This window comes from Periophthalmus magnuspinnatus, chromosome 14 (assembly GCF_009829125.3).
Source record: "Periophthalmus magnuspinnatus isolate fPerMag1 chromosome 14, fPerMag1.2.pri, whole genome shotgun sequence".
NCBI classification, from domain to species: Eukaryota; Metazoa; Chordata; class Actinopteri; order Gobiiformes; family Gobiidae; genus Periophthalmus; species Periophthalmus magnuspinnatus.
In genome coordinates, this window is record NC_047139.1 from 26972856 (window position 1) to 26989503 (window position 16648).

Genomic DNA, 16648 nt, shown 5'->3' on the forward strand with positions numbered 1-16648 from the left:
AGACATTGCATTAAATGGGACATATTACATAAAATCAACTTTTATGAGCTTTTAATAATAATAATAATAATTATTATTATTATTATTAGTATTAGTATTATTACTATTATTATAATGGCCTGCTTTTGAAGTTTGAGTGCTCTGAAAATTTCTGTTTTCAGTGACCTACCCCCTATCTCTGCCCACTGTCTTGTACTTGCCTTTGAAACAAAAATAAAAACAACAACCCAAACAATCCACTGGTTGCTACAGTGAAATGAAGAGGTGATTATGAAGAGGTGGGGCATCTCAGTTGAACAGGAAGCCTATGGTTTTTAATCCACAATGGACAAATTGTACAATAGTGACTTGTATGCATGTTATATTTTAATCCTCCAGAAAACATTTGTTGTTCATGCAATGTTAAGTGTTGCATGCTACAGCCTAAAGTTACTGTGATTCTGGCTCAAATAAGACAACAATGGATGGACACAAATAAAAGATGAAGATGACCTATCGAGCAGTATAGACTGTCACTTTTCACAGCAGAGACAAGCTAGAGGACTAATGTAAGGTCTGACTGTAATTGAAAGCATTTAGGACAGTGGTCATAGACTGCCATTTCCTGAAGACAGCTGTATTAATCCAGTCAGGAAAGAAAATGATGACAATGTTTCCACGACAACTAATGAAATGGTTTATTAGTCGCCATAGAAACCATCACACATCACAGAAAGCAATGTTTAAAGCAGTAATGGCTCTAAAATATTCACTCCTGCATACATAACAAGTGACACATCTGCATAATGTCTGATCACAGATACATTTACACACACCAGTAGTGTTAAGACTAGCTGTCACGAGGAATACAAGCAATATGAGCCTGTCACATTCATGTATTTATTTTGGACATTCACAAATAAGTAAAATACATATACAGTAGTTCACTACAGTAACACTGTAAAACACTGGAGTGCCTTTCTAAAACTAGACAGTCTTTGACCTACTTTTTAAGGCTTTGAGTATCAGGTAAAATTGCCTTAAAATGTCTAATGCAGGGACAGTGTCACTAGTGCCAGCCCAAAGGGAATGTAAAGTGACTGGAATTATAAATGTCATACAGAATGAACCAGTGACTACTAATCACAGCAACACCAGTCAAAATCATTTAGGTCTTCATAAGCACTAGAAACCAAATGATTCTGTTTGAAATACTGTTCACATTTGTAAAGGCTTCTAGGATTGAGTTATAATTTTGAATTATTATGTAGCATACTGTTTAAAACTATAATCTACTATTTCAAATGTTCAATTCAAATAGTAATTTATATTGCATAGAGAAAGTACTGCAATCAGTACAAGCTACAGTAAATATGGACTTTTCAATAGATAAAAATGTTGACATCTTCAAATAACTCATAGGAAAAAAAATGTAATAATTTATACTGTGAGGATGACCAAATACTGAGATGGACAATAGCAGATGATTTAAATATGATTTTTCAAACACATTCATCGTAATTAAAACAAACCAGTCAACTTCTCTAAACCCGTAGATCCAAGCTTTTCTCTGGATTTTCTCTGAGGCACTTTAGTGTGGAGAAGCCCCTCTACGTCATGTCCACCTCTGGCACAAGCAGAGGGCGCCATGTTGAGTTCTATGAAAACATGCAAAACACTGGTTAGCAAAAAGTGCAAATACAAAATGGATAGATTTTTATTATCAAACTCACATCTTTCCTAGCTGAGGGCTTTTGAGGAATTGTTTAGCTAAAAAAAAAAAAAGAGTAATTAATGCATTCAAATAAGGATACAAAACTGGAAGATTATGTGATGGTATATTGGAAACACATACCTTCCACCTTGTTTGGAGGCATTCTCAAAAAACTTTGCTTTCGAGGCAACACTGCAAGCACAAGACAAAGGGCTCACATTACATTAGTCAAAGCTTAAAACCAGGAACTCCACACCAGGTACATCTCACACACAACAAAGAGCTCCACCATGACCCATCTCACTTTGACATACATCAGAACATCTATCATCATGGTTAATGTCATTAGTTACACTTCCACCTTTCTCCACAGACCTGCCACAGCACCTATTCCTACAGATAACAGGAAGTCTATTATCTTTTGGGAAAAAAACATGCCGTTTTGGGGGATAACAAGATAATTAACCCATTATCACCTGTAAAAAGTGTCATAATTGGTCCACAGATGGCAGCTCTTCAGACAACATTACTTCTAAAGTACCAGCAGACTGTGAAAATGGATCATATTAACTTGTTTTATGATAAATGCTGTACTATTGCCCTGCTGTCATCCAAGTGATGGTTTGCAGTGCTCTGATTATCTCCACCTTCATTACACTGTGGTTTTGTAGAGTACAGTAAGGAAGTTGCGATGGAATTTGTTGGAGCTCATTTAAATGTCTTGATCTGTACAATGAGGAGATGGAGGAATGCTTTTCACTTTTTAAACCTGTGTCATTTGCATCTGACTGAAAGATTTGCCAAAGGGCCTTTTGTGAGACCGAGGAGGACTTACTAGGACGTGGCGGTGGGGTCGGAGTGGCCAGGGACTGGACTCTTTTGTGGAGCGGGGAGTCGGCTCGGGGGCTCGGGAGGGCGCACTGGTGGTCTACAGATGGCGGGCTTTTCTGTCGATCGAAGGCCCTCTGCAAAACAAAGCCATGAAGATGATGTAGGGGTGGACAATATGACAAAAAAAACCAAAAAACATTTTTTTCCTTTACATTGGCCCATTTTTATAATTTTTTTTCTTATTATATATATTGGGGATACATACATTTTGTGTAAAGAAATTGTACAAAATATAATATAAATTATACTTAATAAACAAAAATTGTATTATTAAAATTCTTAATATTTATAATTATTTTTTCCAAGATAATAATAATAAAATTCTCAAAGCCAAAGCCTTGGGCAGGTCCTGGTGCCCCAACTGCTGTAATGATATTAATCTTGGAAAAGAGATGATGCATCTCAAGGCGCTATCAACATGTATTTCAACATCTGAAATACTAATACATGTAACTTTGCAATGACAGACAGCAGTGTGGACATGCAACCGCACCTTTAGGAGGTCGTCTGTTTTGGAAAGATTGGGTCCGGTTTACAGTGATTGGGATCTCTCCATTTGAGAAGGAAGAGGAGTCAGAGGAGTCTGGGGAGCGGTCCTGGCGGTTTGGGGGGACAGGTTTGGGCATCAGAGGTATCCGTGGAGGAGGGTCTCTTGGAGGGAGAGGTTTGGTCCGCTGTAGGGGAGTGGGGCTTAGGGCAGAGCCAAGTTTCTGACCATCTGCCACAAAGCAACAACACAATTAATGTGAAAGGGACAGTCCATTTGCAAAAAAAGTAAAAACTGAAAAAATGAGATGGTTAAAATGTTACTCAGTGGGGCTTCTCAGGCATACCATTTTAACAAAAAGTGAGATTTTACATAGAGTTATCACAAAGTCAAATCAAAGTTTTCATGCTATTAGGGATATTTATTTTTGACTATTTAAGACAAACAATGGAACGGGGTCATGCTACTAACAATGACATAACAAAAATGCTCAAATGAGAACAAATGAACAAAAAGGTTTATTTTTTAACTTGATGGTTTAAAAGCATCATAAGAGACAACCAGCAAAATTACAGATAAAAGATATTGAAGTACAAATGACATGAATGATGGAGACATAAACTAGGAAATAATGAGAGTTAAAGGGAAATGTTAGCCTTCACTTAGGATAATGATGATGGTGAGAAGGTGCTGGTGGCAGTGGGACTACAGAGGAGGATAATTACTCTCTGAATGAAAGTGCTCTGGACTTAGAGCTGTGTAGATGCGCGCTGGCCGCTTGGAGATTGTGATTGGCTGTCGCGTTCGGGGAGTGATGCGAGGGGGAGGAACAGGTCGGGCACTGTTGTCCTCTGGGAGACTGCAGAAGATCTGAAAATGGAGCAGCAGTGGTTAAGCAGTAGTGTTTGACCAAATACAGCATTATGGTCATGGCAAGTCAATTCACATCTGAAGCCATTAAATGAATTGAAATGAAGTGGAATAAATGGCGTGTAGTGGTTAGACGTGGGCAGGTTATCTAAATATTTATGACATTTTGAACATTGTTTTGAAGATATACAAAATTTGAATGTTGAGCGTATCATTTATCATAAAAAGTTGCAAAAAGAGGTGATTAAAATGAAATGAAAAGAAATAGATTTATGCTGTAAATTTCTGAATGAGGATATGTGATATTTCTGCACTTGGATAATTTTACAGTTATTTCAGATTTGTTTAAAACTCAACTAATTCATTGAAAGACATGTTCATTCACATTTCTGTTGGACCTGAATAATATTTTTCTAAATATTGTTATTGTTGTGATAATCTAGTGGTGGTAATTTCTATTCAAATGTTCGATTCAACTTGGAACTTTTGGAACTAGATCTGAATCAAACGCAAGAACAGTGGCACATCAAGTAAAATTACAAATATCCTATTAAACCCCGTGTAGTGATTTTAGTTGTGCCATAAAAGTTGCTTTGTAATAAAAAAAAAAAAATACTTCAATGTCTTATATGACAATGTATGTAATTCTACCTTTTTGTATTCTTCAATGAGGATCTCCACAACAATATTCTGAAACTTGATGTCCAACATGGCGGCGACAGTCTCCTCCTGCGCCCTCAAGAGAGTGGGCCCAAATATCACCGCCATGTTGGAAGGGGTCATCCGGTTGTCATTACTATGGCCACATACGCTGGTAACAAACAAAAAGAGGAGAGCCAAATGTAACCAAACAGAATTCTCATTACCAGTCAAATATGAACAAAAACAAGAAAGGGAACAATCCAATAATGCCTGGTCCAAAAATGTGACAGTAAAAAAAGTTACTGGCAGCACTTACTTGACCAAATGTTTAATCAGCATCTCCAGCATCTCTCGATTTTTTTCTGGTAGTTTGTAGACAAGGGTATGGATTTCACTGAGTCGAAAGTCCAAATTGTCAGACTCTGGGAGGAAAAAGATTAAAGAAAAAAAAAAAAGATATAAAATGGGCAGTCAAAAATGGCAACATTAAAATTGTAATCTGGCTTTAAGGTGGATATAAAAATCTCTCTGAAATCTCTAATGCAAAACAGGTGGCCACCGAACACTTCCTCTGATTAGTAAAAACACCTGGCATCTGGATAGTTGTAAAACAGATATTTGAGCTTGTTTTGTAGAGACATATTAACACAAAGTAAGATGATGAAATGGAAAGATGAGAAGAAGTCATAACCATTATATAACTTAATTGCTATCTGGTGGCTTCGCATAACAAAATGATTAAGTTCAAAATTACAAAAGCAGCAACATACTCCTAACTGCAATGTACTGGACAGACTTATAAAAAACAATTCTAACCCATGATTATTTTTAGTCATTTCAATTCAAATTTAAATATACAAAAGCTGAGGAAAAAAACAATTTGATTTGGTGATTGATAGGTACAAATTCTCCAACTGTTTTATCATTACTAGTAAAACTAACTTTTTGATAAAACCCTGCAGCTATTTGTTGAAAATAAATATTACATTTAATAAGGTTGTCATCATCTGAAATTCAATAACTGCTCTCCCTAACCAGGTTTCAGATAATGCCACTGTATTAGGTTGTGTTTGACTAACCACAATTCACAGATGATTGAAATCTTAATGTCACCTGATGCCTCTAATAATAGAATAAACAAGTCCAAATCCATTTATATTCTAATAAAGGCACCTGATTAAAAGGTGGGTTCACCGCTGGCAAAAAAGGGGTATATGAGTTGATGGTTTCCTTAGTAACTGGATGAGTGACAGTTGGTGTGATTTAATGCATGATATAAAACAGAAACATATCATTTTAATCATTTTATCGTTTTTTAGTATATATCACACTAGCTTGGTGATCTTATAAAATTGACAACACAATCTTCTACAGCTGGACCATTTACAAGCATTTCCAGGAAACTTAAGTTACTGATTGTTTAGCTCTGACATCCTGAAAGAATAAGGTTGATGCTATTAAAAGTATTGTATTTTACAGTAATGCAGGCTATAAAAGTAAAAAGGGAGTCACATTTCCCATTGCTTTTAGACTGATGAACTGCTGAACCGGCACTATCTTCTCTGCCATGCTGTCGTTTGGATTTATAAGTTGGTAAATGTATTCATAAGTTTGAATAAGAATACTTATTGACAGGTCATGATTTGGTAAAACTTACTTGCAGCAGACATGAGATCCCTGTGAAGACTGTAGGTCATCAAGGGTTCAGACAGACTCCTGTACAGAAACACAGACACTCGTAAATTGTAGTTACCACCAGGCAAGTTCAAGTTACCAGTTCAAGCCAAGACACAAGGCAGCAGTTAGTCTGTTAAATGCTACAAAAGCACTTTTACGAAACCCATGTAAACATATAATTTGGAAAATGTTGCGGCTGGCAATACAAATACAAAGATACATTTAATATTGAGGTAAACAGATTTAATTGTAAGTCATATTATATTATATTACATTATAGGATACATGGGCTCATACAGTTGGATAGAATTATGCACTGATGTAACCAAAATATACTATGGAGATAATGACCAAACTCTAACCAAATGTAAGGAAAATTCTGTTTTAAAAAGAAAGTCAGTGCTATTGTATGGAGGTAACATAGGGCATGCCCACCTTAGATAAAACTTTAATGCACTTGTTATAGTTTTCTCATCCCAGTCTGTGCACTGCAGGTCCACATCTCCAGGGTTTATTGGACCTACGAAGAGCCACGAAGCAAACACAACTTATACATTTACTATCACTTTTATTTTTTCTTTGTTATTATGTCATAATGTGCAAGCTACTGTGTCCAAATTCTATTTTGATACTAAGGAATAGATTTCAAAGTAATAATATATAATATAATATAATATAATATTAAATTATCTTTCTTTAGATAATAGAATGTGATTTTCATCCATCCATCCACCCATTTTCTTCCGCTTTATCCGGGGCTGGGTCGTGGAGACAGCAGTTTCAGCAGGGAGGCCCAGACTTCCCTCTCCACACACACTTCCTCCAGCTCTTCCGGGAGAATCCCGAGGCATTCCCAGGCCAGCCGAGAGACATAGTCCCTCCAGCGTGTCCTGGGTCTTCCCCGGGGCCTCCTCCCGGTGGGACGTGCCCGCAAATGATTTTCATCATTAAATAATATTACTTTGATTTATATTACCATGTGTAATCCCTCAGTTGTGCAGGTATGTTCCATAGTCCATGGGTGGATACTAGTCTATGTGGACTTCATTCCAGAAAGGTTCATTTCTGTCCAGTGAATGTGACTTTTTTTAGCATCCATACCTGCTCAAATGAGTATCTACTTTCGATACTAGTTTTAATATCAATATGATTATTTTGACAACCCTATTTGAAGGGTTATCAAATATTGTCTGTATTTTAGGAAGTGCACTGCTGTACTATCATTTTACTCATTCAGGTGCTAACATTTACAAAACACAAACACTTTTTTGTAGTCCAGTTAAATTGGATACAACCAAATATTTTTGAATAAGTTTTGTCCATAGTGAGTCAGCTCTAACAAAGCACAACCAACTAAACCTGTTGCACCAGGTCAGATAATTAGGCAGCAGCCAATCACTACACAGACAAGAGCATGGACAGAGGTAACACACGTTTTAAGGGCTTAGTGCCTTACCAAAGAAGGCATTTAAAAGCTTCTGCACTTGGATGTTACTGCCAACTGTTCGGTAAACTCCTTCTTGCGTGATTGCTGTGGAGAGACAAAGAGGAGGCGGTTTTGAAATGAAGGGCGGGAGGTTGGAGGGAGACAGTGGAAATATACAACAGTTTACTTCATAGACTGGTGAGGACATACAGATGTGGTTTACAGATTACAGAACTTCATCCGAAAGTGACAAGGCCTGATCAATATGCAGCATTGTGGCACTTTTCATTTTATTTAACTCAATAGTAGATGTTTAGAGAAAATTGCAATGAACATGATTAAAACATTTTGTATTAAGCAAAATGTGAATAGTTACGAAAATCCTTTTAAAGTATGTTCAAACCTCGTCAAAGGGCAGGTCAACTCAAAGCAGTGAGTGCAGCCTGCGACTCAACTACGCCCCCTAAAGAAATACTTGCACGTTCACAAAAATCAAATACTAAAATACTCAAACACTAACCTTTAGATTCTATGTAGTTGATGCATCTTCGCACAAACTTAAATCCAATTTCATTCAATTCCACTGCAAAAGAAGATATGCTGCAAATTAGTTCATACACATCGAAAACCAACAAAAATCCCAGATTGTATTTGTATAGATAACTTATGTCGAGTTTTTTTTAAGAGTAGTAGCTTACTTTCAGCTTGTTTTTGAATTGGGGAATGGTAAATCTGAAATGAAAAAATGTAAAAAATAAAGTAAAACAACTGTAAAAGCACTACCCCAGTTGGTCTTATGCAAGTAATGACATGAAATGATTCTGAAATGCAAAGAAAAACTGAGAAAAAGTTTCAACAGTGTAAAGTGATGGCTGGAAAAGTCATTGACCAGATACACACTTGCATTTGTTTTTCATTTGGTGCCCAGCTTTGACAGACTGACATTATCAACAGATTATTAACAGATTAAGATGTGACAGCAACTAACTCTATAATGAGAATGTTTACTTTGGGTAATCATTAACAGCCAGTGCCTTAAGAAGCTTCTGTTCAGATCACACCACATGTCTCAAATATTAACCAAAGTAAATATTTTTTAGCAGTGATCCTAGTCATATTTTAACATGACTTGCTAAGGGAGCTGGCAAATATAGTGAAGCTTAAACTGAATAAGGAAGTAATGCAGGAAGTGGTTATTTAAAAGTGTGGCATTTGCGTCTTTCACATCCCCTGGTCAAAGGCAAGCCTTATTTATTCTTTCCATCAGTGACAGAGCAGGAGCTACCATTTACTATGATGTGCCACCTTTGTTAGACATACAAACAGAAAAGGACAATGATCATACGGCATTTTTATAGAAGATTGTAGTTATGTAAATGTCTCATAAATAATATAATATAATATAAGGCTACAATTTAATATGCTGTTAATAAAGAATAGATCATTGGAAAATCTGCCTTTATAGCATTCAAAGTAGGTAATCGAAAAAAAAAAAAAAAAATCCTTAATAACTTAAAATCATTCATTCTCAAAAAATATGGTTTATAAAATAGGGCCATGATAATTCAATTTCTAGGAGTGTCCATTGCTTTGGTTGACTGCATTACGCAGGTGTTGTGCAACTTTGACTTATTTATTAATTTACTCACAGGTTCTTTTCCATCCATGGCCTCCATCCACAGCTTCCTCTCAGCCTCTGAAGGAGCTTGGAAAGTGACAGGAGCGTTTCTGTAGGAGCAGTAACAACATGCACAGTTTAGCATTCAGTTAGAGATATTTAGTGTATCTAAAAAATTTTTTTTTTTTAATTGAAATGAATAGACAAGATGAACTGGGATAAACATGTTACAGGAGGTATTAAGGCAAGATACAATTTGTATGTTTCATAGGCAGACCAGTTGATGAATAGTAAAACTGTTACAACCCAGTTTGCGCCATCTGCAGATCTATTTCATTCTATTGACTATCAGAATGTACGATATGGTCCAATATTTGCAAGAATATAAAACATATTATTTTTACAGCATTTGTGGGTAAGAGAGATCTGCAGTGAGGAGAAGAAAAAGGAAATAAACATTTAATTTTGGTATTACAAAATTTAAATATACTTTTAGTGCTTTTACAAACCAGGGCAATTATGATTTGAGTGTAAAACTGTTAAAAAATAGTTTTATTTGACATTCCAGAGTTGGGTTCATCATCCAACTAATCCCTCATTATGTTGCCGGGTTCACACCAGCAGCAAATTAGTAGCTCATTCAGAGACATTTTCAAGCACTTAATGCATAATTCAGGCACCTCTGAAAGCTTTAAAAGACCCCATCAACATTCAAGCATTTTCAAAGATTTCAAGAAACTGCCCCTAAATATGACATGGCCGCCTGTGGCTTTAGTGTCTTTTGGGGAAAAATCACTTTGTACCAAACAGCCTACTTATAAAATCATGAAGTTATTGTGTTCATTGTTCTGAATTCAGATATGTGCCATCTGTTTGTAGCTCTATGCCAGTGCTCAGGGATTGTTTGGGCTACAGTCCATTTAGCCCTCACATCGTGTCCTTGTAAGCCACCTGTTCACCTCGCCATTACAACCTGCTTATCCTACAAGGCCTAAGTGACTATACGTTCTCCAATCGCACAGTCACACTCACCTCTCCACTGCCTCCACGTCAAAGCAGAAACGCTTGTCTATGGAATCGGACTTTCGTCGAAAGCAAGACTTCAATGTGAGCTGTGTATTTGGCTGTAGGATAAAACCAACAAGGACAGTAGCAATATGAGTGAATGTGCACTATACCCATTAAGAACACAATGGGGACAGGTATAATAATAATAGTTTGCTAGTGTGTTCATATACAATATCATACCTGTTTGACTGTAGTCTTTTGGTCACAGGAAATCATAAACAATTGTCGCCTCTCCTTGTGATACTTGCAGTAGTATTTTACCCATGTGACACCCAAAGCCCCTTAAGAAAGAAAAATATGTCAATTTAACAGAAAAAAATACAGCTTCTCTAGACAACTGTTTATTGAGATAATTGATTATTTAGGGAACTTGTAAAACAGTGATTAGAGTACTTCTGGTTTTACTGTTGCTAGCTGCTGCATGATGCAGGGCAATACTAAGAACTTGTGTTAATATGCTCAATCTCTGTGTAAACGAATAAGGTCAACACTGTGGTGCCCAAAACTTTTTTTCTTGCCAGGCCCAAATGAATACGCAGCAGCAGTCCAAGGGCCAAACCTTTAATATTTTTCATGTAAAAAGTTATGTTTATCAATAAACTGTCTTTAATTGTTGTGCTTTTTAGGGGGATAGCCTGATATGGGCTCCCTTTCATCTCTTGACAGTCTTTTCAGGACAAAATTTCATCAAAATAGATACTCTTTACAAACCTCAGCAGCCCCTTGCAGGCCAAATGAAACAAAGGCCAAGTTTGAGCAGCAGGCCCCACTTCAGGTGGGAATATCGATATAGCTGGGCCCTATAAACCCGTGCACTGAAACACATGTGTATGAACAAAATGCAAACTTACACTTTTCTTGACAGTACAAGTATCCCTCCATGGGCAGTAAACTGTGCATCTGAATGACTTTGGTTGGGCTAGTCATCCTCTTCATCAGCTCCTCCAGCTCCTCACAAGTGCTCTCATAGTGGTTCCTGGTCTGCAGACCATAACAGAGATAAAATCAGTATCACAATATCACAGTGCACTATAGTGTTTAAAATACAGAACCAACATTTTGTAGGCTCAGCTGCAGCTCCTGTTTGTAGGGCATGAAATCCTGAGTCATTTCCACCGTCAGATTATTGAGTGTCAAAATGCTGTGAAGAAACGCCAGGACCTGTCCCAACAAAACAACAGCAGCATAAAGCCACATTATGTGACATTTAAATGCTATTGGATATTATTGTGAGGTGGGTTAGCTGGAGTGTGTTTCTTGAATCCAGGACAGATATAGAAGTGCAGTGGGTAATAACTCACGGGTTCAACTACATCAAACTTCTTCCGGTCCTGAACCTGGTGGATTTGGTAAACATACTCCACTGAAGCTTCATAGAAGTTCACACGCTCCTTGTCGAGCTGTTCATCGGCCTGTGAAAAATATGAATAATCTCTTAATGTACTCATATTAAGAACATTTTATCTACTCATCATTATTTTTATTGACCTTTATTTAACCAGGAAAACATGATTGTTTTGAATGAGATTAAAAGCACACTTCTATGGGTGTGAGCAAAATCTATTTACATACAAACTAACAAATATGCAAAACTACGTTAACACACAATTTACTGACCTCCTGAAGTTGATTTTCCTTCTTTTTTGAAGAAAGACTTAGGTGTTTTTCTAATTGTGAGTAATATTTTTCACTCTCTTTCTCAAACTTCTTTTTCTTCTCCTGAAAAAAAAGTAATTATTATAGTATTTATTATATAATTTAGTAGTATTATATTAATTTATTATATAAGTTAGTAATTATATATTATATTATAATATAATATAATATAATTATATATGTAAGTAACTATAATCTATATGCAATAATTATGCAGTACACAGAATGCACGTGTAATACAAGTAAGTATGTAGTATGTAGAATCTAGTATGAACAACATCAGAAAAACTGAGCAAAACAAAATTGTCTCCCAATATTAAGTTAAAAAGAGTGCAAATGTGCAGGTGCTTTACAGAATTTAGAGGATATGTCACACAGGTGGATATGTCATAAACAGGTTCAAGGAAATGGTCTGTTGCGTCCTGTCTTTGTGTGCAACTCAGGAAGATGATGCGTCTACAATGTTTTTAAATTAGCCTTCATTTTGCCAACACAATAGAGCTAAGCTTCTAAAAGGGCACAGGGCAGCTAGCACTTACTTTAGTTGCTCCTATTTGGTCCTTTCTGAACTTCTCCAAAGGTTTAATGAGCAAATCAGATGCATTTTGAACCTGTATTGAAAACAAATTGCACACATTATATACATTACACAAATGTGCATTTTTTAGTAAAGAAGTGATTATGAAACATTTATGTCAAGGTAATAATGAATGTCACTGTATGTTTACAAAGTCCAGTCCCCATATAGACAACAACACAGCAGCACACATAACACATAAAATACATGTTATAAATACCATGACTATAAGTCTAGATTACACTCTCTTTAAATGAGGTGTTGGATCTGGAAAGCCCAGTCAAACAAGAAGTACTTCATTCCTAAGGCGTAAAAATTGAATCCGCAATTGAACTGAACTTAATATGGACAGACAGGTAATTACTTTTCTACAGTGAAAAACAGAGATGAATAATGTGAAACCAGATAATGGTTTTGCAACCCACAACCAATAACAAAACAGGAAATATATTAAGGGAAGTGAGAGCAATATATCAAAATAGAGTATTATTTGATTCCAATTAACTGACACAATTAGTACATGTGTCTATTGAATGACAGAATAAACAAGAATAAACAGAAACTATATCCCACATGCAGCCTACAGGAAGTGCTTGAGGTTTCTGATATCTAATAATGAGGGAACATTGGGTGAAAGCTGATAACTCACCAGCATCATTCTGTCATCCTCTACTTCCTGCAAGAGTCCAGCAAACTCCTGAAAGGACTGAGCTGCAACAGCGAAAAATAAGTGTGTAGTTATCTTTGCATGTCCAAGCATGAAACACCATGAAGGCCTAAACATGTATCATCAAGTTAAAAACTTGGAATAGTTGGAGTAATGTAATGTATTAGAGACATACAAAAGTTTTTAATTTCATGTTTTTTTATCTATATGTTCATGACATTGCAGATATTTATTGTAGACATCAAAACAATGAATGAGCATGTGCAATGTTGTTACAGACTAGTCCTATTTCTGTACATGGCCTTGCCTCCACCCAGATCCACCCACCAGCTGATGAGCTGCATCTGGCCCACCGGTAATCAACTGGGGGATAAAAGCCCAGAGCCACCACCAAATCAGCAACCAGTGGGTACTCTGCTGCAGCGACTTTTCAGTTATTTGTACTTTATTTTTGTATTATCCAGATGTTTAATTTGTACACATTTTTGAGTAACATGTTTCTAACAATAAACATTATTTATCCTGTTGACCACCTTTCCACGCTCCCATTTTTGTTCTACACTCGGTTTTACACCTTTTCGTTACGTGTCACCACCCCTGGACAAAGTGGCTCGTAACAGATTGGGGGCTCGTCTCTGTGATAATGTAGATCATTTTTGGGAATGTGTGTGAGTAAACAAAAAATTGTGAAATAATAAAAAGGTTTCAGATTTTTCAAAATAGCCACCCTCTGCTTTGATCACAGCTTTGCACTGTCTGGGCATTCCCCAGTGAAACCTGACAAGACACATCTGTGAAGTGAAAACCATTTCAGGTGACTTCATCATGAAGCACACTGAGAGAAGGCCAACAAACCCAAACGTGGCTAAACATTACATTTTTTTTTCTACGTTACATAGTTCCATACATCTTACTTCATATATCTGATGAAATGGCAAAAATACAACAAAAAACCTGAGAAAGTGTGTCTGAACTTTTGACTGGTAGTGTATACTGTAAAGCAAATGTTTAGCTTCAATCAAGTCTACAATCCTGAATGGATATTAAAAAAGAGTGTAAGAGGATCTCATCTTACCAATGTTAATCTCATCATCTGTCAGAGAGTCACCAATGAAGTCAAACTGAAATGTGTTGAGGGTCTGGGAAAACTTCTGAACAGCAACGGAATATGCTGTAACATAAAGATAAGCTTTATTATGATTAGGACAGTGTTGCAACATAAAGCTCAAGAACAGCATCACAAATTATGAATTAAGAATTATTAAAATGAATGAAAAATACTTATACAGTAGACCTAAAATCTAGACATAAACTAACACAACACTGTACCAGCAGCGTAAAGCAAAAAAGGCAAAAAAGTGGGTATGACTATGGTTATCCACATTGCAGCATATGGACAAACTAGATCGCACATAAAGTGGCTTCAGTTAATTGTACTGGGTGGATGACACAAACAGAGTTAGAAGCGTAAAATATATGGTATTGTGTAGGGGCTTTAAAATCCTTTAGGGCCATTTTTGTCATTAGTATATAAATGTAATGTGTGCCGACATCCAACATGCAGTATGTGGTATTGGAGCAGAAAGTCTATGTAATACATCAGCCCTGCACCGCCTGGTCTGCATTAGGAAAAACTAAAACAGAGCCAAAAGGACCACAGAGCTTTCAACCCAAAGGCCTGACAAAGAGCAAATATAGTTTTTTATGATAAAAAAGGATCAGTCTTAAAGCATTCTAGTAAAACTGCATGCTAGTAAATGATAATTAAAGAATCTAAACATCTAAACTAAATTTAGGAGCATGTGTTCCTATTTCCAGGGACGGATGTGGAGAGAAAATACAATATTTGGCACTGACACAGCCTCAACAATGACTATTTGTGTTCACATTCGGATGACAGAACCAAATCAGAGTGATCCAAACAAAACTGTCAGTGTGCCCTCAAAGATGTCATCCCAAACAGAAGAGCTCAACCTTAGATCTCCCTGACTGACTTTTCTAAACAAGCAAGGGACATGACAAGTTAGTGAGGTAGTATAGAGGAAGTACTACAGCATCTGGATCAACACAAATTGTTTAAAATAACAGTAATTCTTCTGGCACATCTGCTTCTTCCGCCTGACCCTTTTTAGTGGGCTGCATCTCTCAGGGGACCTTTAGCCCCTCCCCATGCCTATCCCACCCACACCAACACTGTAGACCCCTAAATGGCCCCATTGATGCTCAAACATCAAATACACCAGCCCTTTACACAATATAAAGTCCACACCAAAAACCTACAACTGTGTATCAAGTGCATCCATACCCTTGATTGTGGCGATGACATTAATGCCATCTTTGATCAAGTCTTTGAGGAATTTGCTGGTTTTCTCCACCTCTGATTCGTAGCATTTGAGAGTCTCTCTGAACTCGGGACTGTCCAAATAGCAGGCACTGAACTCCAGAGGAGGGTGGCCCATCTTGAGACGGCTGCAGAAGAGTTCTTTGATAGAGAAGAAGCGGACAGAGCCACGCAGGCTTCTACGGCATTACGCACGGGTCATTCCAGCTCAGGCGCTGCGCACTGGACCATGGTGGCCGCGGGAGCCTGCTATAAAATACAGATAACAGCAGCACAGGGTTTATGCTTACGTCCACTTCCTGAAAACGCACTGTAAAAGCAGAAATCCTTCTCGAAAGCGCTAGTTTTTCCTAGTTGCGGTGTGAAGAGGAGCGGCGAGAAGAGTACAGGACTGGTCCCATTCCACAGGATTGTTCTGTCAATACCACACTGTCCGCTTCATCTGACCCTGTGTGTCTTTACAACAACCTAACACACACATCATGCACTTGAACAAAAACCTATACACGTATAAAATGTGTCGCATAAAATGTTCTTTGCTGATAACTTATTTCTTTAATTCAGCTGCACTGTTTGACAAAGAGCGCAAAACAAAGCTGAAGGGCCCGTGCCAATTGGCTGCACAGTCTCTCTTTGCTCCCACCCAGGAGTTTCTTAAAGGAGCCACTCCGTATTAGCAGTCTATGGCTTCAGCTCAGAGAAATATAATATATAATGTGATAGATAGAATATTTTGGCAAGGCTATATAAGCAGAGGAGGCTCCAAGCAAAGTCCTACAAAATAATTGAAATGTGCTGACACTGACATTAAAAGGAACGTGCAGGTTATACACATCACATGGCGCACCTGCATGTGACTGGGTGTGTCTAAACAGCTCAAGTCCATTTACGTTCTCGTTAAACCACATTCAACTATAAAGTACAGAGCTACTTGTTATGTGTGCTTCTGCTCAATAAACTACACCATGCTGAACAATCCCACAAGCCTACTGTAGCCTACTAACATATTTTAAATGTTTAGCTATTTTTATCCAG

The 16648-nt window shown here is 37.2% G+C and overlaps 1 protein-coding gene across 1 annotated transcript; it reads right to left on the reverse strand.

Annotated features, from left to right (window-relative positions):
• Window positions 1-652: 652 nt before the first annotated feature.
• LOC117381529 (oligophrenin-1-like) lies at window positions 653-16243 on the reverse strand. Its single transcript, XM_033978510.2, has 24 exons — window positions 15578-16243; window positions 14348-14443; window positions 13255-13316; window positions 12568-12639; window positions 11990-12091; window positions 11674-11784; window positions 11429-11533; window positions 11224-11353; window positions 10553-10653; window positions 10337-10428; window positions 9336-9414; window positions 8385-8418; window positions 8207-8269; window positions 7717-7791; window positions 6696-6780; window positions 6241-6299; window positions 4900-5005; window positions 4593-4752; window positions 3797-3941; window positions 3078-3302; window positions 2529-2658; window positions 1835-1885; window positions 1713-1749; window positions 653-1637 (listed from the first exon to the last, which is right to left on the reverse strand). Exons 1-23 carry the CDS (start codon window positions 15729-15731, stop codon window positions 1746-1748), a joined length of 2241 nt encoding a protein of 746 aa, XP_033834401.2. The 5' UTR covers window positions 15732-16243; the 3' UTR covers window positions 653-1637; window positions 1713-1745.
• Between the last annotated feature and the right edge of the window lie 405 nt (window positions 16244-16648).